The following is a 22,454-nucleotide window of genomic DNA, read 5'->3' as shown; positions in this document are numbered from 1 at the left end:
GTTGCTTGCAAAGTGGGATGCTCAGACTCTAGCCAAAGGTACTCCCTCCAACATCGCAACAACGATTCCCCTCCAAAAATGGTTAAACCTCCTGATCTGCGCTACCCGGTCAGCCCTTGTCAACAAACCGTTACGTGAAATCCGCCCCAAAGGCTCTTTGGGTACGGAGTACTCGATCACATAGATACGATAGCAAGTGGGTGCGACTTGCGCATGTGATTCTTATGAGTCGCAGCAGACTACTAGGTACTTACATATCGAAAGTGTCTTCCTGGCGCAATCACACCCCAAGAACCATATTCCCCCCGTTGCTAGCCAGCATGCAAAGTCTAGCATGTTGACTGTTATCTTGTATCTCGCTATCCGTAGCAAATGTCACTGTCAATCACACACATTCCAGCGATGATCTTTGTTCACGATCTCCTTAGCAGATCTGTCTGTATTAGGCAATTTGAAGAGTCCAACTACTAAACTGGTGAGATCCAGATCTGGGCCATTTTCAGATAGTCCCATTAGTGAAGATGGCCAAGCCAAAAGTGGCCAGGTGGCATCAAGCTTAATGCCCTTGATACATAGCAGATGACCCAGGCCAGGTCAGGCACTCAGGGCATCGTCGGATGCAGTTTTCCTTGAGGCGTTTATTCTGGATCACGTCTAAGCGCCTGAGTGCATCCACTATCCAGGGTACAACATATATGGCCTGATTTTCACATTTAGTAACGGCCGTTTTACTCGGCAGTTACGCTAAAGAACAGATTATTCCCATCTCCTGGGTGAAACAAACACGGATATAACTCAACGACATACTAACAAGTGGGCCTCGATAGTCAAAGCGCAAAGTCCTCCCCACACCAGTTTTATGGAAGAGGGAGTTCTTCGCGATGAGTTATATCTTGGTTGCCAAGCCAGGCTTTCTTGAATCTAGCCGTAGTGAGTCGCCGCGGTTTGTGTCACCAGTCAAGTCTCTGGTTGGTACAATTGCAACGCATCAGACAGAGTGACATATCGGATCCACGGCTGAATATGCAGATATTCTCAAAGAGATAAATTAGGCCATCCAGTGGTCATTATCGCTTAGTAACTAAGCGAATTTCAGGACCTGTTGGGAGAGGAGAGGCCCCATCTCCCATAGTATCAAGACAGTCGGAATGAAGCGCCTTGATGATTACAGATGTGTTGCACCAATATGATTTATCCCGGACCGACGAATCATAACCTCGACGGGCGCAGTACCCGGTTGAACCCCAGTTACATATCAAGGAAGTCAAGGGTACAAGCATACTCTCGGGGCTCTTGGTCAGAGGCAGAGAGGCTCAAGAATCTCGACAAGAAGCTTAACCTTGATGATCTACATGCACGGATGCTTGTCTGCTACAATGTACTCTGTAGTACGTAATCACTACACGGAGATGTCACTGCTGCCATTGACAGGGTATGGAATGCTATCCGAGTTTCCGAGACTGGACCAACCGTATAGAGAATTTCATTTACCACGATCAGCAACAAGGACCCTGGGCCTTCAACCGGTCTTTTACTACTGTTTCTGTTGCTATTTCCAGGTGCGAGACAGTATTGAGCACGAAACGACCGGTCCTTACGCTCAGACGCTTTTGTGCTGTTTCAAGTGCAGCCTTATCCTCGAGCCTTAGATTTTGATAATTTCTCGTGTCTCTGCGTCTGTGCTGCCGGAGAAGCCATGACCGTTACAGGGATTCAAGGTATTTTAGAGTTGGTGTTTGGCGTTTGGGCCTCTGAAAACCCCTGGTATTAAACTTGTCACCTAGGAATTACATATGCATTAGTTTCTTCGGCTCAAATCGATCTGAGATGACACTATCTCGTCAGGCAAATCCCACTCCCTTGACTCGCAACTTGCAGTTGATTCCTTGAACATCCGAAGTTTCATCGATCGATCGAGCCCTTGCTTGCGACTCTAACGACGATCAAAGTTTCACGGGAAAGCATTGCACGGAGCATGAGGAGCCCTGGATGTCACCTTGAGAGTTTAACTTGTAGTCACAACTGCCGTGGTGGATATCGTGGCTTCCGAGGCCCGGACGTCCCCGATGTCTGGAGCGACTCGAGATATCGGCCGGGATCCCGGCCTGTCGAGCTCGGTTGACGATAGCCGACTTCGGGGTCTAGCATCAAAACGAGGCTTTGGTGAAGACAGCCGTGTTTCATGCGTTGGGGGTTACGTTCCGCTTTGACATCCTGCCAACGACGCTTATGTTGTAGACAAGGATATCTGTGGCTATCATCTTGCTTCCCTGTTGAAAGGCATGGCCTACAACGGTGATAGACTTGATCCATGCTGAACATCGAACATATTGATTGTTTCTTGCATGACTGGCTCGGGTCGAGCCCGTTTCTGAGTCATGTGCAGAAGGATGTGACGGGCAGCACCAACGTCTGTGATTTCTTGCAGGGGACAAGACGTGGTAAAATGCCGAGGAGGGTATCAGACAGTTTTAAACCCCCGTTTTGATTCCCTTTCGGCTACTGAGGGCTCAAAAGTCCTACTTGAAAAGTTGGGGGGTCGAGGCATGCCCACATTCTTCAAAGTGGAAGCTCTCGGCAGTCACTCATTGATATTATTTAGTTATCAGGCCAATTTCAATGGACGAGGACAAATTGACTGGTTTTCCATTCATATCTTACTGCGACTGGTTCCAAATACGCTGGATCTTACTTGGATTTGACTTTGTTTGAGGACATGGTGTTCTGGCAAGGTTGGGCTGAGCAGGCGTCTCAACCTGTAAGGCCATTAACTCAATCTTCAGAAGGGTTTAATGTCTATCACTTCTACTTAGTCTTTTCTATTTATCATTTGAAACTTTGTAATATATGTAGTTTTATTTGAATATTTCCGGGTGTTGTTTGTTTTCAAGTCTTATCAAGTTTTCTCAGCTTCACTTTCAAGCTTTGCTACTTTACACCTACAGCACAGCTTGCCAACAGCCTGCTCGATCTGCGTTTCGATTTCTTTTTTTTCTTGTGTGTTCTTTAATCTTCTTCCTGTGAAGACTATGCTGTTTATTTAGAGGCTCAGTATCATCTAGTACTTGATATGCAGAAGTTAAGATTCAAGTTTCCCGTCGCTTGACGACGACTTACCCGTTATACCAAGTCTATCTACAGGGTAAATACAATAATATTGTTATCCGCAGTTGTACCTAGTAGTCTCAGGGCACAAGGACGTGTATGTTCAAGCCTTGTGGGTAGACTATATATTCCCTCACCTATATATGGAAACTTCTTTCATTAGCCTTTTCCTTGTAATAATCTAGACATGACTCAAGTACCTCTTATAAATACACTGACTTCTATGTCAAGCAATGGCACGTACGAGTGTTATTCCTATGGATCTTGAGCAGGTCCTTTCAATACCATTCTCAACCACTGGCTTAGAATTTTCGGTGGATATATGTCATCAGATATCGTCAAAGGCATCACGACTTCAATAATAGTAATTCTTGCTTAAGTAAGAGTGCATAACGAGCATACTGCTTTATATAATCGATGAATTTCCGGCATATATCTAGCAGTCATTGCACTTTTAACAATTACCGCGAAATTGAGCCCGCATAGATTTGTTGAGACATACTATGTTTCCTGTATATTTAATATCTGTACGATATATAAGACGAGATACTATATTCCTCAATTCTATGCAAAGTAGGATCCTCGTGGTGAGCTAGTAGGCATTGCTGGCGATACAATATCGCGACTGAAACAGAATGGTGTAGGTTAAGCCACGGCAGATGCTATATACCTTAGCATGAGGATTTGCAAGAATGACACAATAGCCAGCTGGAAGTCATTGTCGAAAAAGAGGGGTTTTGTCATCAAAGATTGATATCTAAAGCGCGAGTTATATAGGATACAAGTGATCGGTTTGGTGATTAATAAGAGGTGTAGTAACACAAACCCGATACTCAAGTTTTTCCACCCACGATAGAGTCTCGGAGCAGATGAATAAGAGGATAAATCATTCGGATTATTTCTGTGAAATGATCTGATATATGTCAGAATTTCGTCAAGATGTCCGATATCTAATGTTTGAATCAGGTGACAAGAGAGAAGAATAAGGCTGATACCTATAGTAATCAACGATTCGTCGCAGCTGCACAATGACCCAATGGTCGGAGAGTCTTACTTGAAAAGGCAATCCCTCGAAATGGAGCTCTCCGGAACTAACCAAATAAACTCAGGGACCAGTAAATTTTAGCGCGGAATCCAAGATCTCGTATGCTGAATGACGCTTAAACTCTTAGCCCACTCGGACAAAATTACCACGAGGGCGAGGAACCAGTAGCCAGACTCCGATGTTGAGTTGATCTCCCCCCGACCCAAGTCTCCCACGACTTCCATGCCTGGAATAACACAAGTTGAGCCGCGGGGAAATTTAGCGATTTTGGGAACATCTAAATATGGACCATATCAACACCAACCTCAACCCCGGACCAGCTCAGCTTGCCCTCTCTTCAAGATGGATCTAGACCAAGACGCACGTATGGGGAAGTTTGAGGGAGAAACATTGTAAGCTGTCATCCTATAATGCTGATAGGTGTTGGATAGTGGATGTATTTCACAGCTTTCAAAGCTTCTATTGCAGAGACAAACTTCTAGATTGTGGCCCTGGCGTGCTCTACCTCGACCCCTAGATCAGTACATCTGCTGATATTGATCACATGAGGCTGGCTGTCTTGCCGTATTTGTCCATTTCAGGGTCCAGCAATAATCCCCATGTTACCACGTAAAATGAAGCCCCAGAGATCTAGGCGATGTGTAGCTGCGTCTAGAACGTTTTGAACAAGAATCTCCGAGTTTGCGAAGGGTCGTGAGATCCGGCAATCTTCCCGGTCAATTCCCCGCGTGACGTAGAAAGAAATTAGCAAGATGAATTAACGTGGCATTTTGAGGTAAAAGTCGACAACAACTCCACTGCCTCCGCCTTGATGCTATGCTTGGTGTCTCTTCGACGGCCGAAAGAAGCTATAGCCGGCGGAGCTAACCGTTTATGACAAAAGATTCGAGAAGCCAGGGTTCTCAGTGGCGTCTCTGCGGCGGATCTAACCCGATATATCGTTCTCGACTTAGAAACTCTGCCCGTAGAGTTCCACCATTCTCCAGATCTCGACCAAGTCTCGAAAACTTGACGAGAATTGTAGAGCAAAAACACCCACTCAGATGACGCAGATCGGTCATGTACCCAACTTCAAGTTTGATTATGCGGGGAAAAAAGAAGGGGAAAGGATCCGTTGATGGTGTGCGCGGGCGGGCAAAGCGAAAACTTCTCGATATGAGGTTGACTTGTAACGAAGGATGGTTTTGACATCAATAACTACTTAAGACCATCCTTTTCACGTCTTTTGAGATTCAATCCTCCAAGCTCATCAGCATTCTCATCTCACACTCTCAACTACAACTGAATCTTCAAGAGCAATACAAGACTCTTCTCTCTAACCTACCTGATACTACCTCCATCACTTCACTTACACACATCACATTCACAATGGCCCCTAGCGCTGTCGTTGACGACTTCTCTAGCCACGATGGCCAAGCCCTCGAGGTTCTCTCTGACAAGATCGACGATGTCAACGTGATCAAGTACGACGAGACATCCAAGTTCGACAAGGAGAAGGACAAGAACACCTTCCGCCAATACGCCGATGCCACCGACCGCGTCAAGAACTTCTACCGCGAGCAGCACCACAAGCAGACCGTCGCCTACAACCTCGCTGCCCGCAACCGCTTCTACAACGCCTCTCGTCCTCGTGCCGAGATGACCATTTGGGAGGCCATGGAGAAGCTCAACACTCTTGTTGATGAGTCTGACCCTGATACTTCCCTCTCTCAGATCCAGCATCTTCTTCAGTCTGCTGAGGCTATTCGCCGCGATGGCAAGCCTCGTTGGATGCAGTTGACTGGTCTCATCCACGACCTTGGCAAGCTTATGCTCTTCTTCCCCGAGCTTGAGACTCAGGGTCAGTGGGACGTTGTCGGCGACACATTCCCCGTTGGCTGTGCTTTCTCCGACAAGATCATCTACCCCGAGACCTTTGTCGAGGGTAACCCCGATGCTACCAACCCCGACTTCAACACCAAGTACGGTATCTACTCTCCCAACTGCGGTCTCGACAATGTCATGCTCTCATGGGGCCACGACGAGTACCTCTACCATGTCGTCAAGGACCAGTCCACTCTCCCTGACGAGGCTCTCGCCATGATCCGCTACCACTCCTTCTACCCCTGGCACCGCGAGGGAGCTTACCGCCACCTCATGTGCGACAAGGATCATGAGATGCTCAAGGCTGTCAATGCCTTCAACCCCTATGACTTGTACTCCAAGAGCGACGGTGTGCCCGATGCTGAGAAGCTGAAGCCTTATTACATGGAGCTCATCAGCGAGTACTTCCCCAACCCTGTCATCAAGTGGTAAAATGGGAATGAAAGTAAAAGCAAAAAAAGAACCAATAGAAATGGGATATAGATGATGTTTTCTTTGGGAATATGTTAGCCTGGAATTTTGGGATATGGGATATAATGAACTGAGCGAATGATGAATATAATTGTTATTGATGATCAAGCCTGACTCCGTCTTTCTCTGCTATATGATCCTCGTGAAGTCGACTTTGATATGTAATGATGTTGGCTGACGTTGTCAATGCCTCTGTCCCTGGTACCTACCTGTGCAAGGACTTCGGGATAAGGAACCAGTAGAAAATACGAGTTCCAGTGATTAGAGCTTTGGAGTCATGTGCTTACAGTTTGTAGGATTTCGATACCTTCAGGAGCATGAATGAAACAGCAACGTGAAGCTATTCCCAGCCAAATAAGGTTAGACAAAGTTTTGAGGTGCATGTATTGATAAGCACGATAAGAAAAAAAAGTTCGAACTCTGAACGATTTTCTTCAACTTCCTAGGCTAAGCCTAAAAGCGTTAGCTTGAAAGCCAACTAACCAATCAAGTAGCCGTCCGCCGGGTAGCTGCCCCTCAGCCCGCCGTAAATTTGGAGGAAAAGTTACCTAGCAGCGAAAGAATATGTCTGGGCAGTTGAGGAATCGCCATCTTCCTTCGACATTCACCAACACCAACATTAACACCACACAGCAACCGACTTTCATAATGGGGTCCTTATCGAAAAGAAAGCGCGATCAAACAGAAGAAGTCGTTGCTGACGAAAAGCCTGCTACTACCGAAGTTGAAAAGCCTACGAAGCCTGCGCAGAAACAAGAGGATGAAACTTCCTTCGTCGATCTCGGTCTCGATCCCAGACTGCTACAAGCTATCGCTCAGCAGAAGTTTGCAAAGCCGACTCTAGTGCAGAGGAAGGCGATTCCCTTGGCTCTCAATGGACAGGATGTCCTGGCCAAGGCCGACTGTGGCTCTGGAAAGACGGCAGCTTATGTTCTGCCTTTGCTATCTAGCATTCTGAAGCGCAAAGCTGTATGCCACCCTGACCGATCCTGTAGATATCCTATCCTTGAAGACCCTGCTAACAGCCATGTGCTTAGACCGACTCTGCAGCTTTCACGACCGCCCTAATCCTCGTCCCGACCCGCGAGCTTGCCGATCAGGTCTTCAAGGCCATCGAACAATTTGCTTCCTTCTGCGCAAAGGATATCAGCACAGTCAAGTTAACCGACAAGGTCTCCAATGCCGTGCAGCGCGCCCTTCTTTCAAACTCTCCCGACATCGTCATCTCGACCCCTGCGACTGCCTGGCACAATGTCAACTCTTCAGCACTCTCAATCGACAAACTCACACATCTTATCTTGGACGAAGCCGATCTTGTTCTTTCCTACGGTTACAGTGAGGACCTGGAGAACTTGTCACGATCGGTTCCCAAGGGTGTTCAGGTCATGATGATGAGTGCTACTCTTACAGATGAGGTCGACACACTCAAGGGGATCTTCCGACGCGACCCGACATTGTTGGATCTCAAGGAGAAGGAGGCTGAAGGCGAGGGTATCACCCAGTTTGTGGCCAAGTACGTTTTACTGACACTCAGATATAAGAGGCCAGTTGCTAACATATTACTAGGTGTGGTGAAGATGAAAAGTTCCTTCTCGCCTATGTCATCTTTAAGCTTAAGTTGATCAAGGGCAAGTGTATTATCTTTGTGAGCGATATTGACCGATGCTACCGCCTCAAGCTCTTTTTTGAGCAGTTCGGCATTCGAAGTTGTATTTTGAACTCCGAGCTTCCCCTGAACTCACGAGTTCATGTTGTTGAGGAGTTCAACAAACACGTTTACGATATCATCATTGCCGCTGATGAGAAGAATGAGATGATGGGAGATGATGCGGAACCTGTTGAAGGCGAGACTGAGGACGCCGAGAAGCAGGGTGACGGAGATGATGCGGAGACGGAAGCAAAGCGACCAAAGAAGAAGGCCAAGAAGTCCAAGGGCGCTGATAAAGAGTACGGTGTATCAAGAGGTATGCTTGCCCAGCGCTGTCATTTACATGACAGGGAGTTACCCAAGCACCGGACTTACACTAACAACACTTATAGGTGTCGATTTCAAGAAGGTTTCCGCAGTCATCAACTTCGATCTCCCCACAACAGCATCAGCCTACACACATAGAATAGGACGTACAGCGCGAGCGGGACAGACTGGCATGGCTCTGTCGTTCGTCGTCCCCAAGAACCTATACCGAAAGCACATGCCTACGTCCACACCAACTTCAGAGAATGACGAAAAGGTGATGGCCAAGATCATCAGGCAGCAGGCCAAACGAGGAAAAGAGGTGAAGCCTTACAACTTCAACATGAAGCAAGTGGACCCTTTCCGGTACCGAATGAACGATGCTCTACGTGCGGTCACCAAGGTTGCTATCCGAGAGGCCCGAACAAGAGAGTTGCGACAGGAGCTATTGAAGAGTGAGAAGCTGAAGCGGTAAGCATATATGTAATAACTCACCGTATTCAAACTATACTAACAATCGTCCAGATATTTTGAGGAGAACCCTACGGAACTCGCCCATCTTCGCCACGACGGTGAACTTCGAACTGCTAGACAACAAGCTCACCTGAAGCATATCCCAGACTATCTCCTACCCAAAGATGGTAAACAGGCCTTGACAAACGACATTGGCTTTGTGGGACTCAGGAAAGACCGCAAGGGTCATAAGGGTAAGAAGGGTCGCGGATTTAAGGTCGGCTCAAGGAAGAGGGATCCGCTCAAGACGTTCAAGGCGAGGCGCAAGACAAAATAGAGGGACTAGTGTAATACAGCGTTTTTGTGGTTTTTGATACCTTGATCTGAATTCAAGATTCTTTGTTCCCGTTTGACTTTGTTTCTATTGATTGGCCGACTTACACTGATAAGAATCTCGCGGTGAACAAGATATTGCCCGAGACCGAGGCTGTTCTTAGTCATTCATGCAAGATGCTTTAAAGTTTCGGAGACAAGCAGTCTTTCGGCCGCAAGTGTGGGGATGAGAAGATGTCGGCGCAAAGCTAACCCCGTTCCATACACTGATGTAACGAATATGAAAGAAGGACACAGGAAATAATGTCGTAACCTGGACTAGGATAGGACGAGTCAATATAATGATGGGGAGGCGTTGGAAATGTATAAAAGGAAGAGAGTTTCTCTGTCTTTATGAACATATCCCTTTGGTAGACTAAACACCAGGCGACTTGCATCCAACCAACTTCTCCCCCAACTGCTCAAACTCCATTTCTGAGAACTAGACTACATCATGGCTCCTCCAGCCCAACTCCCTCTTCGACAGCTCACCAAGAATGGCCCCAAGATCCCATCTATTGGTCTTGGTCTTATGGGAATCAGCGTCGGATACGGAGCGGCCACGTATGAATCGCATCTCCAATTGCTGAATCTCACTAATATCCCCAGATCTGATGAAGAACGCCTCAAACTCCTCGACCGTGCATGGGAACTTGGCTGTACCAATTGGGACACAGCTGACATCTACGGCGACAGTGAAGATGTCATAGGCAAATGGTTCAAGCTTCACCCCGAACGGCGTCAGGATATCTTCCTTGCGACCAAATTTGGGCTGAAGGGGGGTGAGAAAGGGATTGTTACTGATTCGTCGCCTGAGCATGTGAGGAAGAGTATTGAGAGCAGCCTGAAGAGGCTTGGCGTTGAGCACATTGATCTGTACTACATGCATCGTGCAAAAGAGGATGTGCCTATTGAGAAGACTGTGGAAGCCATGAAGCAATTGGTTGAGTAAGTCATTTCGTCCTGAAATAAGCTAAGCGGGACTCACACACACATAGTGAGGGAAAGGTCAAGTACTTGGGCCTCTCAGAGATCTCGTCTACCACTCTCCGCCGAGCCCACGCCATCCATCCCATCTCAGCAGTACAAGTCGAGTACAACCCCTGGACACTCGACATTGAAGGGGCTTCGGGAACAAACCTTCTCAAGGCTTGCGAAGAGCTAGACGTGGCGGTGTTTGCCTACTCACCCCTTGGTCGTGGTATCTTGACTGGTCGTTTCCGCTCTGTCGATGATTTCGAAGAGACGGATACCAGAAGAAACCTGACGCGGTTCCAGGGTGACAACTTCAAGAAGAACTTGAAGATTGTGGACCAATTCAATGAGTTGGCCAAGAAGAAGGGGTTTACGTCCTCACAGCTCGTCCTGGCCTGGATTTTGGAGCAGAGCCCCAACATGTTTGTCATCCCTGGCACGAAGAACATCAAGTATCTCGAAGAGAACGTGGGAGCAGCAAAGGTGACGCTGAGTAAGGAGGAGAATCAAGAGTTGAGGAAATTGGCTGTTGAGGCTGGAGTCGTTGGAGGGCGGGACCCCTTCTTTGGCTGCTTCGCCGATACAGCGCCTCTGGAGAAGTGAATGTACGCAGAGATAGCAGTATCGGTTACACGACGCTTGCTTCGGTAGCAGTTTCTAGGGCACTTCCATGCGGAAAAGTTTGCCATTCCATGAAGATCCATCGTCATCATCATCCCTAAAGCTCCCCATGATTTGGAATCCTTGATCAACGTAGTACCTGTAATCATTAGAAATGACCCGAGTCGAGGGCATCGTTCTGGGAACATACTGCACCAATTGCCCATTACCCCCGTCCCAACAATCAAGCCAGATCGTCTTCCAACCACGCTCAAGAGTATAATCCTTGACTTTCTGAAGGAGAGCAGCCCCAGCTCCGCGACGTCTATCACCAACTCGGTGATCAGTGACGAGGTATTGGAGGAAGACAAACTTGCCCTTATTCAATGCAGGTTCAACCTGGGCTTTCAAAGTCTCAGACTCTTTCAGATAGCCCACGAACTGTTCTTCAACAATCTTGACGAAGCCAACAGACACAAAGTGTTTTCCATTCTCGTCCACACGACGGGAAATGTTTCCGTTTGCAGTGGATTCAGAGTCTGTCTGTTTGTCTTCAACCTCGGCGATGAATATTCTCTCTGGATCACCAGTTCCCGCTCTACAGAACTGCTCCGACTTGGAGACAGCATCATGCATTTTCTGCATGAATGATTCCTTTCTTGAAAGAGGCTCAGTTCCCCATTGGCCAGCGTTTCCCGCCGCAACAAGATGAGGGATAGTCGAGTCCATTGCATCAGCGATGAACTGAGCATCATTGAATGATGCAGAAGCGTTGCGGAAAAAGAACTGGTTCGCCATATTTCAGATGATTGACCCCTCGAATACGGAAAGCTCAGATGAGTCCTGAGAGAAGGGTACTGTATGGTTCTAAGAGAAAGGTCGTGTGTAAAACCAAAAGTATGCTTATTAAGATGTCAGCGCATATGTGGTGTTTCAGCGGATAACAAAGACCTAAGATGTGTAGCGCTAGCAAGGATCGCAATTCCTGAAACTTCTATGTGAGCTTCTAGAAGAAAAGACGATTTATACCTTGACAGCTTCATTATTTCGAATGAGATTCTCAAGGAACATCCCAGCAACTCGCAAGCGTCGTATCACTTTCGACTCTAGTTGACAATGAATTCCTGGGATAATCCGGGGGCCCCAAGGTACGATAAGTCGGCCGGATCAACCTCCAACGGTCTCTGAAGGTGTTGACGGATGTGCACCCTCATCGTTATCTTCAATGTACGGAGTAGATGGCGCTATAATAGTTGCATGGGATGGCCCACCCCAACAAGAGTGGCCATCCTGACTATCACGGACTTTTTCGGTTCGCCAAGTCAATGGCCCATTATCGCAACAAGAAGCACATTTGCCGGCATCATTAGCCCAACTTGCATGACTCGGTATTTGCTCCATGATAAGTTAAGTTATCGTTTCGCGGTGCAACATCTACGGAAGATGGTCGGGGAACTGCCTCTAGAATAGAGAACGGCATGAGAGACTTGTAGCCCAGTGCATGATTCTATGGTTGGAACCACGACGTATTCCAAAGAACTGTAGATTATACAAGCACGTCTAGCTCGGTGTCAGTCAAGTGGCTCCCTGGACGAGATTGTCGAGCGAATTATGTTCGGGAAATATGGCATCGCCGTGCTCATTGGAGAGTGCATGACCACAAAGAGGTTGATAGTCTAGTGACTACCTTATGAGATCATTGTCGTTCTTTATGGACAATCTTGTGGCTAGCTGAACTCAATGACAAAGAAACGTCTCCCAGGTACAAGCGTTAGGTCGCGTGCGTCAACAAGGCGGTAAAGTAACTATTGGTATTTCTTGGAACCTGTCCCTCTGTTGAACTTGCATTTGTACGCGATTCAGCTTGTAAAAAGGTTGAGAAAAGTGCTTCTTTAGTTCGATCTCGTCATTCACAGTTCTGGGTCCGCGATACGTGCGTGTTAGTGGTGGGGGTCGGTGCGATCTCTTGGGCCACAGTCCGCAAGACAACGGACCGTCCTCTTATTTGAAGAGTCTTACACTCCATTCTCTATGTTAGTGGATGGCTGAATCTCTGCAATCCTATACAAGAATCGTCAATTGCTTCAAAATTGGTAGCACCTAGTACAAGAAGCTGAAGGAGTTGAACTTCAGCTAGCGGTTGAACCAATGAGTATGGTTGGGGGGGCACCTTGTCCTACACAGCAGATTGCCTTATCAAGAACTACCCCACGAAAACGAGGTGGTCGTAGAGCAAGGACGGGGAAGGCTGCCACACCGACGGCAAGATGACCGGGCTTGAGTGCCGTCGAATATGCGTTGAGATTTGGCTCAATGGTCTTGGATTTGCACCTACGAACTTATTGGTTTGACAAAGCCGACCTTGGCCCCAAGGTTGGGTCGTCAAGGTCCGGGGAGTGGGCACCTTGATGGGCGGACCCCTTCGATTTGCTCATCAGTTTGCAGACATAAATAAGGTAGTTGTCGCGCTGCCGCTGTACGATAGCGTCGTCTTGTCTTTGTTATCTCTGTCGGCATTGCAAGAAGCGGCTTCTGACGTGAGACCCCTCGCGTTATCCGTCATTGTCCGTCACCGTGTTAGTGACTCGTCGACACCACCATCGACAAGCACAATCACCAAAACTGACATCACCGAGTCATCGGCGTTGTTCAAAAAGAATTCCTCAGTTGAAAGGCATCGCAAAATCACTTCCACTCTTCCCACCTTCTTTCAAACATTGCTACGCAACTCAACCATCATGGCAGAAGAACCTATGCTCTTGCGAATCCCGCCCGAGATTCGCATGCTGATATACGACTATCTTCTCGATAACGGCGGGACCAAAGATATTTCAATTCGAAATCAGTCGAAACGTGAATACGAGGCGCGCCGTTCGAAGACCCAACGTTCAGCATATCATATAATGGAGCGGACTATCGCAAAGAAGTCATACAAAACGACATATTGCGCCGACCCTCATCCCCGCCGATCGATGCACACTGCAGTTATGCAGATCAACAGGAAAATCCGAGAGGAAGCCTCTCATTACCTGTACACAAAGCATGCTTTCCACTTTGGAGAAGACCTTGAGGCCTTGGTGCCTTTCCTCACTGATAAGACGCCACGCACTAGAGACTTAGTCCGGGAGATCAGCCTCTACAAGCGCAGTCCAACAAATGTGATGGAGCCAGATTCATATGACTGGTCTTCTGTGTGCCGTTCGCTGCGAAGTTTGCAAAGCTTGGATAAGTTGACACTTGTCATTGAGGGCGCTCGGCCACGAGGGCCATGGGACGGCCCGCAGAGCTTGACGGTATCTGACTTTCGGCTGTTATATACAACTCGTCATGAAAGCCTGGAATGGGCGCGGGAACTGGCGACGATAAAAACGATCAAGGATGTCGTCATTATTGCCGATATTCACAACTTGCCTCATCCCAAGTCGAACATGATGCTGGTCCTTGCCGCATTTTCATCTTCGATTGATACGTCGTTGGTGGACTTTCTTCGCGATGATCTGGGGATTCCTGCGCGAGTTGGACAACCACAGTATTGTGGTGTTGGAGTGTTCGGCCGGTCCAGAAAATGTGAGAGGAACGGATGCCTGACGAGTTTGGAAAATTGAAAGATGCATTGATGATATCAAGTAAGACGTTGAGGAGCTGGCGCAGTTGAGAATCATGTTGCAGTGCAAGGAGTTATTGAAGTTTATTTAACCATAACTAAGTATGATTGGCATTGGTTAGTTTGGACATTTCGTTGATGAAACATAATTGAATATGAAAAAGATAGAACGTCCGACGATAGAATGAAGCAATTGGGTCATGATACGTGAATTGATAGAGTTGAACGTTGAACGTCTTCAGTTATAATTAGAAATATCTCATCCACAATCTCAGACGCAGGAAGGACTTGCTCCCTGACACCACGTGATGAGTCCCTGCGCCGTGTCAGGTAAGGTATCTTCCTTTTCCAGAACTGAGTCCGTTCCGGTGGCTGGGACGGACCTAGAGCCCCTGCCGCCTAAAGACGAACTGGTACAGCGCCATTATCCGCTGTCTTCCAGCGGAGCTTAGGCCCACCTCAACCCATCCAATCCATTATCTCAGCCTCCCCCCGTATCGTCATCGCTCCCGTTCGTTCTGCGCCTTGTATGCGGCGCAACCTATCGACGACAACCCGACAGCTCCGCGCATCCTCCGTCTCCCGCTGCCATCTCCTTCACCATTGCGTCTATCACAGTCGCATTCTAGTGAATTGCTAGGGGTTTGGCTTGTCTTGACCTACTCCGAGCTACCCCGCCGTCATAACCCGACAAGATGGCCACGCCAGCTCCCCCCGAGGACCAGGCTCGTCTGCTTGAAGATGCTCTCGTTGCCGTGCGACAGCAGACGTCCCTTATGCGCAAATGTCTCGATACTCCTGGAAAGCTAATGGATGCGCTCAAGTGCTGGTATGTATATAATTGCCGCGATAGATAGCTCGGTCCCCTGAATGGCAAACCGCTGACTCTGGCAGCTCGACTCTGGTTTCTGAGCTTCGCACGAGCAGTCTTGGACCCAAGCAATACTACGAGCTGTACATGTCAGTGTTCGATGCCCTGCGATACTTGTCTGTCCATCTTCGCGAAAACCACCCTGTCAACCACCTGGCCGACCTATACGAGCTCGTCCAGTATGCAGGCAACATCGTTCCACGATTGTATCTTATGATTACTGTGGGAACCGCCTACATGGCCATCGAAGATGCGCCTGTCAAGGAGCTCATGAAGGACATGATGGACATGAGCAGAGGCGTTCAGCATCCTATCCGTGGTCTCTTCCTCCGATATTACCTGTCTGGCCAAGCGAGGGACTACCTGCCAACTACTGAGAGTGACGGTCCTGAAGGCAACATTAGCGATTCCATCAACTTCGTGCTTACAAATTTCGTCGAGATGAATAAGCTATGGGTTCGTCTACAACACCAAGGCCACTCGAGAGAGCGCGAGCAGCGAATTCGGGAGCGAAAGGAACTGCAGTTACTGGTCGGCAGCAATATCGTGCGCCTGAGCCAGCTTGTTGATCTTGAAACGTACAAGTCTAGTATTCTAGCACCGCTGCTAGAGCAGGTGGTCCAATGCCGGGACGTTCTCGCCCAAGAGTATCTCCTTGAGGTGATTACGCAGGTTTTCCCGGACGAATTTCACCTGCACACCTTGGACCAATTCCTTGGTGCCGTTTCACGCCTCAACCCCCATGTCAACGTCAAGGCCATTGTGATTGGTCTGATGGATCGGTTGTCTGAATATGCTGAACGCGATGGGCCGGAGGACAAGTCGGACGACAGAGCTCAAATTGAGGCGGATGCACTGGCAAAACTGTTGGAGAAGGTAAACCTTCAAAAAGAAGCATCGCCAGCCACATCTTCAGAGTCTAAGCAATCTGAAACTGATGGTAAAGCGGGTGAGTCTACTGAAGATGCCGAATCCGCCGAGGGCGAGGAGTCTACAGCCAAGGCCACCGATGAGACTCCAGAGGAAACTGCTGGTGAGAGCAGCAACGACGACTCTAGCACACTCGCCGAGTCTACACCTTCAGTTGCGGATACGGAAACCACCGCTGTGAACGGTCAAGGGTCAATCACAGACACCGTGCAGCTTTACGAGGTTTTCTTCGCCCAGGTCAAGAACCTGGTGGAGGCCCAGCATCTCCCTGTGCAAGACATTATTGCACTCCTGGTGTCACTTTGCAACCTTGCGCTTAACATTTATCCCGACAGACTGGACTACGTTGACCAGATCCTGGCTTACGCAACTACCAAGGTTCGAGAGAATATCAACAATGCCGACCTTCACTCGCCTCCTGCTCAGCAGAGCCTGCTTGCTCTTCTTCAGGCGCCCCTTAATCGATATGTTTCCACTTTCACTGCTTTGTCTCTTCCTACCTACGTTCCTCTCTTCCAGTCGCAATCATACCCTACCCGCCGAGCCGTTGCTGGTGGCGTCGCTCGCACTTTGCTCAAAAACCAGACCAAGATCTCGACTACAGAACAGCTCGAGAACGTGTTGGAGGTACTCAAGGTTCTCATCAAGGAAGGTTCCCAGGCGCCTCAGGGATACCCAGGTGTTACCCAAAGACGTCCCGTTGAGACAGACGAGACGATGGAGGAGCAGGGATGGCTCGCGAGGATCGTGCACTTGCTGCAGGCCGAGAACAACGATACTCAGTTCAAGCTGCTCCAAATGACAAGAAAGGCGTACTCGGAAGGAAACGAGCGTATCCGCACGACGACGCCACCTCTCATCACAGCATGCATGAAGTTGGCGCGAAAGTTCAAGCAGCGTGAGCACTTTGACGACAACTGGGAGACACAGAGTAATGCTCTGTTCAAGTTTATGCACTCAGCGCTCAGCACATTGTATACCCGTGTAAACGGCTCTGGGGCTGCAGAGATGGCACTGCGTCTCTTTGCCTCTGCTGGTCAAACAGCCGATCTGACCGGGTTTGAAGAGGTTGCATATGAATTCTTTGCGCAAGCCTTCACAGTGTATGAGGAGGCTGTTTCGGATTCGAAGGCTCAGTTCCAGGCTGTCTGTGTGATTGCTACTGCTCTTCACCAGACACGCAACTTTGGGAAGGAGAATTACGACACTCTCATCACCAAGTGCGCACAGCACGGCAGCAAGCTGCTGCGCAAGCCTGATCAATGCCGCGCTGTGTATCTGGCGAGTCACTTGTGGTGGGCGACTCCGATGGTGTCGAATGGCGAGTCGGAAGAGACAGAGGTATGTATCGACCCATATACGAAGGACCCTAGCTGACTTGGATAGCTTTACCGTGATGGTAAGCGAGTACTCGAATGTCTTCAGCGTGCCCTTCGTGTTGCCGATTCCTGCATGGAGACGGCCACATCGATTGAACTCTTTGTTGAGATTCTGGACCGCTATGTGTATTACTTTGACCAACAAAACGAATCAGTAAGTCTCGGTCCTGGAACTGTTGAAGCAATTGCTAACTCGAGCAGGTCACAACCAAGTACCTCAATGGTCTCATTGAACTCATCCACTCTAATCTGGCCGGCAACCAACAAGATTCTGCTTCAGTTGAGAACAGCCGCCGGCACTTCCATCAGACATTGGAGAACATCCGAAGTCGACAATATGAGGGAGTCGTTCTGACACCGAACTGAGGTGTAATTCATTGGTGACTGAAGGAAAGAGAAGGTGATTGAGCGGCATAGCGATAGATAATGTTTAGCCTGCAGGCATGAATCGAGGAGGTCGCAGGTCCACTAGTTGTATATATGTAAACTTTGCCCAAAAATTGATGGTATGCGCGGTGAAGCCAAGCTGAGTCTCCTGCGACAGTGAGAGTTTTGGAGAGTCACTGTCACCAACCAACCCCTGATTGAGAGATATACATACAGAGTAACTACCTATCCGTAAGCGGCTACGTAACCTTTAGACAGCATGAGGCTTTGGCTATTTTTGGGCTTACTATACAAGTTGTGCATTCTTTATCTCGGATTACGGCTGAACAAATTAGCTGACACGTCCCATAACTTTACCTCGAGCCCAGAAGCAAAGCGATGATACGCACATCACCTCCCTGTCCGAGTTAGGCTGTCTCCTTATCCAAGCTTTTGTGGGGTAATCCTGGTGGCGTGCATGGGCGGATTCAGGAGAGTGAGAGTGATTGTGAGAGCCGAGACAAGACAAGGCCTGGCCTGGTAAGCTCCTTGGATGCCTCTGAGATAGGTAGATATGGATAGTGTTAGTATGCATGTCATTTCACGTGTACTCAGACAAAAAGAAAAGCAGTGAGCTATAGCATAGTTATAGCACTTGTATTAGTGTTTTTACTGGCATTTGTCAAAGTCTCAAAAGGCCAAGGCTTGCCAAGTCTCCCGGGTCAAACTCAGCCACTCGAGACCTCGACCAAGGTGTCCAGTCCCAGTCCATGTCTTTTGCTGTCTGTCTTGCTACTCCGTACTAACCGGCGGGTTATGGTTACAGTGGATTCCGATCCCCTACCTTACGTGGACACTCCATTAGGTTCGCCATCATCCCCCCCGTCCGTCTTGTACTACACCTGCAGCCAAACAGCGTAAATCGGTACATTACTTTGACTTTAATCATCTCAGCCCTTTTTCTCCCCTTCCCTTTCTTTACCCAGTCAACAACATCTCGAGTTAGAGCTTAAAGCAGGCCTGGACTTGTTAGTTTGGCGATGCGCTTCTGGCGTCTGTCTCTTGTCTCTCTTTCTTAACGCTCCTTTCGTGCTTGCACCTCGCTCATCTTAACTTAATTGCTTCGTCTCGATCGATCGAAACCGCGATTTCGCCCGCTCCTTTTTATCCGATCCCCTTCAGCGAATGGCACTGTTTATCTCGACTGCTTTGTGACACGCCTGAACCAGCTTCTTATCGGATTGAATATACGACAACCGAGGGCGCGGTTAGCGCTCAATCACCATCAAGATGCCTTCCGAAAAGACTCCTTTCTATGATCCTATACCGCCCACCTACGATCAGGCCGTGGCTAGCGGTAGTCATTACGATCCAGATGACTGGGCTCCTGCTCCGAGGTCTCCAACAAATGAACGTAATGCAACAGAGGCGGAATCACAGGGTCTCCTACAACATTCGAGTGGCGCCAGTTCCTCCCGCAGGCCCGACGGTTATCGACCACCAACAGTAGAGACGGACGATGAGGACAGTTTATGGGCCAGCGATAGCGAGAGTGACGATGAAGCCGCGCAGGTTCGACGTGAGATGCAGGAGATGGAGATCGAGGAACCCGACCGATCCCGAGGCTCTCAGTGGGGGAAGCGAATAGGGTCATATCTAACTCTACCGCGGTGGAAATGGTCCTGGAGGCCGAGATTACCACGATTACGCATACAATTACCTCAACGAGCTGATGCGCCAGCTGCCGACGACGCCGAGAATGCCACGGGTGAGAATGAGGAGACGCCAAGCCAGACAACGAGGAGGTGGAACATACCGAAGGTGGACAAAACAACCGTCATCTTATTTTGTGTACGCATTTTGGCCCTCACAATCATCCTGGGATTTTTCTATCTGCTCTTCGCCAGCGATATGTTTGGTGGTCTGTCAGATAGATTAGGGGGTGGTTTCCGTTTCAACCCTGAGGACCTTAGAGCCCATCTGCTGCGCACCGTTGATCCCATGAGAATGCGCGCATCAGTACAGCACTTTTCGAATTACGCCCATATTGCTGGTACCGAGGGTGATTATGCGACCGCGTTGGATGTTCAGGCCATGTTCAGCAGGGCACTGCTGGATGAGGTTATGATGGATGAGTATCAGGTTTATCTCAACTACCCCCGCAAGGATGGTCGTGCGGTGCAGATCATGGACGAGAAGGATCTCAACAAGGCCAAATGGACGGCTAAGCTAGAAGAAGAGGAGGTCGGAGGCGAAACTGCAGGTCGACAAACTTACGCCTTCCACGGGTACTCAAAGTCGGGTGACGTCAAGGGACCCCTAATTTACGCCAATTATGGTACAAGAGACGATTTCAAGCATCTTGCAAGCAAAGGTTTCAATGCCACGGGAGCTATTGCGTTGGTGAAAAACGGTGGTCCTCTGGAGAATCAGGCTCTCAAGGTCAAGGCAGCCGAGCTGGCAGGCTTTGCTGGCTGTCTCATCTACTCCGACCCTGCGGACGACGGTTTCAAGAAGGGTGTTGTAGCTCCTGAAGGACTGTATATGCCCTCAGACGGTGTTCAAAGAGGCTCCGTAGGTCTCACTAACTGGGGAATTGGTGACCCCTTGTCGCCTGGTTATGGTAGCAAGGGTGATCAGCGAATCACACTCGACAAGGCCAATGGACTTGTCGGTATCCCCAGTCTCCCTCTTGCTTGGAGAGATGCCAAGGTTCTGCTACAGCATCTCAAGGGTTATGGCGAAAAGGTGCCTAACAAGTGGGAGGGCGGCGTCCCAGACGTCGAGTGGTGGACCGGCAGTGAGAAATCCCCAATTGTGCGCTTGAAGAACGAGCAAGATGAGGATTCATTACACACTATCTGGAATGTTTATGGTCGAATCAATGGTATGGAGCAGACGTCCAAGTCTATCATCATCGGCAACCAGCGAGATTCTTGGGCTTTCGGAGCGACGGACCCCCACTCAGGCACAGCTGTCATGATTGAGATGGCTCGAATCTTTGGAGATCTTGTACAGCGAGGCTGGAGGCCACTGAGGACCATCGAATTTATGTCTTGGGATGCCTCTGCGTACAACCTGATTGGCTCGACTGAATATGTCGAGCACAACTCAGAGGCTTTGCGTGACAATGCCTTTGCTTACCTCAACCTTGGGGCGGCTGTCGTCGGAAAAGACCTGCATGCTTCAGGATCGCCGGTGTTCCGAAAGTCTCTCCTTCATGCCCTGGGCCGAGTTATCGACCCCTCTACTAATAGTACATTGAAGGACCTTTGGGAACAGAGCCATGCCGAGCTGAAGCAGCCAGAGGGACGTGGCGACCACATTCCATTCCAGGATATCGCAGGAACAAGTGCACTCGATCTGGCCTTCAGGGGGACCCAAGTCCCTCACCACTCAAGTTACGACAAGATTGGATTGGTGGACAACTTCATCGATCCCGACTTCGAGTACCACGGCGCAATGGGACAAGTGATAGCTCTGCTCATTCTCGACATGGCCGATCGGCCCATCATGCCGTTTGATATGGGCTGGTATGCACAGAGACTAGGCCAATGGGTCAAAGATCTCGAGAAGTGGGCACTCAAGAAAATGGACGGCCAGCCCAAGGGCGAGAAAGACGCATTCAAGGAACTCAAGGACGCTGCAACACTTGTTCAGCACAACGTCGCCACATTTGAGAAGTGGGAAATGGAATGGGACCGCGAGGTCTTGGGCAACGGAGGCTGGGAGGCCAACGATATTGGTGCCTCTCGACTTGCATACAACAACAAGATGGCATACTTTGAGACAGCGTTACTGGACCTTGAAATCGGCGGTGGTGTACGTCCCCCTACGAGACTGACTGAGAGACTTGAGCTAACCCTATCACTAGATTCCCAACCGTACACAGTTCAAGAGCGTCGTCTTCGGACCAGAGGCTTGGTCCAACGACGGAGCCATCTTCCCTGCTATTCGCGACTACATCGAGGAGGGAAACTGGAAAGCCGCCAAACCGATGGTTGCCAAGACGGCAGCGCTTCTTCGCAAAGCAGCAACAATCTTAGAGATGCAATAAAGCACGTTTATGATTTGAGCAGCGAAAAGAAAAGCCCTCTCTTTGTTTCCCGTTCTATATCGATCTCAGTCCAGGCAAGCTCGCCATTGTTTTTTTCTTCTCTTTTCTTTTACAGGATATACATAGTGTTTTTGGTTTCTGATCCAGGACACACTGCGTAGCTTTAACGCAAAAATTTACAGGAGGCATTGCATGGAGTTTGGTTTACGTGGAACCCTGCTTTTCTACGCTTTTTCTTTTATTACTTTCTTGGGTAGGGCAGGACTTGTTAAGGCAACTCGTCGGGATAGAGTGATGGGTATGTGTCTGATCGCCCTGACTGGGTAGATGGGATGTTTTTTCTTTGTTATATAGTAATGAAGGAATGCGAGTCGCTCATGTACCCTGATATGTTGCACCATGTTGATTT

The 22,454-nt window shown here is 48.9% G+C and overlaps 7 protein-coding genes across 7 annotated transcripts; 6 read left to right on the top strand and 1 right to left on the bottom strand.

Annotated features, from left to right (window-relative positions):
• Positions 1-5,518: 5,518 nt before the first annotated feature.
• FTJAE_13409 (inositol oxygenase) lies at positions 5,519-6,445 on the top strand (the record flags this gene model as incomplete). Its single annotated transcript, XM_037346550.1, has 1 exon — positions 5,519-6,445. The coding sequence occupies one exon, from the start codon at positions 5,519-5,521 to the stop codon at positions 6,443-6,445; it is 927 nt and encodes a 308-aa protein (XP_037199580.1).
• A 687-nt stretch (positions 6,446-7,132) lies between these two features.
• On the top strand, positions 7,133-9,228 carry FTJAE_13408 (ATP-dependent RNA helicase DBP9; the record flags this gene model as incomplete). The annotated part of the gene is made up of 5 exons (XM_037346549.1): positions 7,133-7,475; positions 7,535-7,997; positions 8,051-8,448; positions 8,525-8,909; positions 8,964-9,228. 5 exons carry the CDS (start codon positions 7,133-7,135, stop codon positions 9,226-9,228), a joined length of 1,854 nt encoding a protein of 617 aa, XP_037199579.1.
• Positions 9,229-9,717: 489 nt separating this feature from the next.
• Positions 9,718-10,841, top strand: FTJAE_13407 (alcohol dehydrogenase; the record flags this gene model as incomplete). The annotated part of the gene is made up of 3 exons (XM_037346548.1): positions 9,718-9,827; positions 9,873-10,211; positions 10,262-10,841. The coding sequence occupies 3 exons, from the start codon at positions 9,718-9,720 to the stop codon at positions 10,839-10,841; spliced, it is 1,029 nt and encodes a 342-aa protein (XP_037199578.1).
• Positions 10,842-10,895: 54 nt separating this feature from the next.
• Positions 10,896-11,636, bottom strand: FTJAE_13406 (uncharacterized protein; the record flags this gene model as incomplete). Its single annotated transcript, XM_037346547.1, has 1 exon — positions 10,896-11,636. The coding sequence occupies one exon, from the start codon at positions 11,634-11,636 to the stop codon at positions 10,896-10,898; it is 741 nt and encodes a 246-aa protein (XP_037199577.1).
• Positions 11,637-13,576: 1,940 nt separating this feature from the next.
• Positions 13,577-14,443, top strand: FTJAE_13405 (Autophagy-related 3; the record flags this gene model as incomplete). Its single annotated transcript, XM_037346546.1, has 1 exon — positions 13,577-14,443. One exon carries the CDS (start codon positions 13,577-13,579, stop codon positions 14,441-14,443), a length of 867 nt encoding a protein of 288 aa, XP_037199576.1.
• A 694-nt stretch (positions 14,444-15,137) lies between these two features.
• Positions 15,138-17,988, top strand: FTJAE_13404 (vacuolar sorting VPS35; the record flags this gene model as incomplete). The annotated part of the gene is made up of 4 exons (XM_037346545.1): positions 15,138-15,271; positions 15,337-17,584; positions 17,630-17,776; positions 17,824-17,988. 4 exons carry the CDS (start codon positions 15,138-15,140, stop codon positions 17,986-17,988), a joined length of 2,694 nt encoding a protein of 897 aa, XP_037199575.1.
• Positions 17,989-19,278: 1,290 nt separating this feature from the next.
• Positions 19,279-22,045, top strand: FTJAE_13403 (n-acetylated-alpha-linked acidic dipeptidase 2; the record flags this gene model as incomplete). Its single annotated transcript, XM_037346544.1, has 2 exons — positions 19,279-21,810; positions 21,863-22,045. The coding sequence occupies 2 exons, from the start codon at positions 19,279-19,281 to the stop codon at positions 22,043-22,045; spliced, it is 2,715 nt and encodes a 904-aa protein (XP_037199574.1).
• Positions 22,046-22,454: the final 409 nt, after the last annotated feature.

This window comes from Fusarium tjaetaba, assembly GCF_013396195.1.
Source record: "Fusarium tjaetaba strain NRRL 66243 chromosome Unknown NRRL66243_c0000411, whole genome shotgun sequence".
Taxonomy (NCBI): domain Eukaryota; kingdom Fungi; phylum Ascomycota; class Sordariomycetes; order Hypocreales; family Nectriaceae; genus Fusarium; species Fusarium tjaetaba.
Note: the sequence above shows the minus strand (reverse complement) of the source record. Positions and strands in the feature narration are given on the sequence as shown.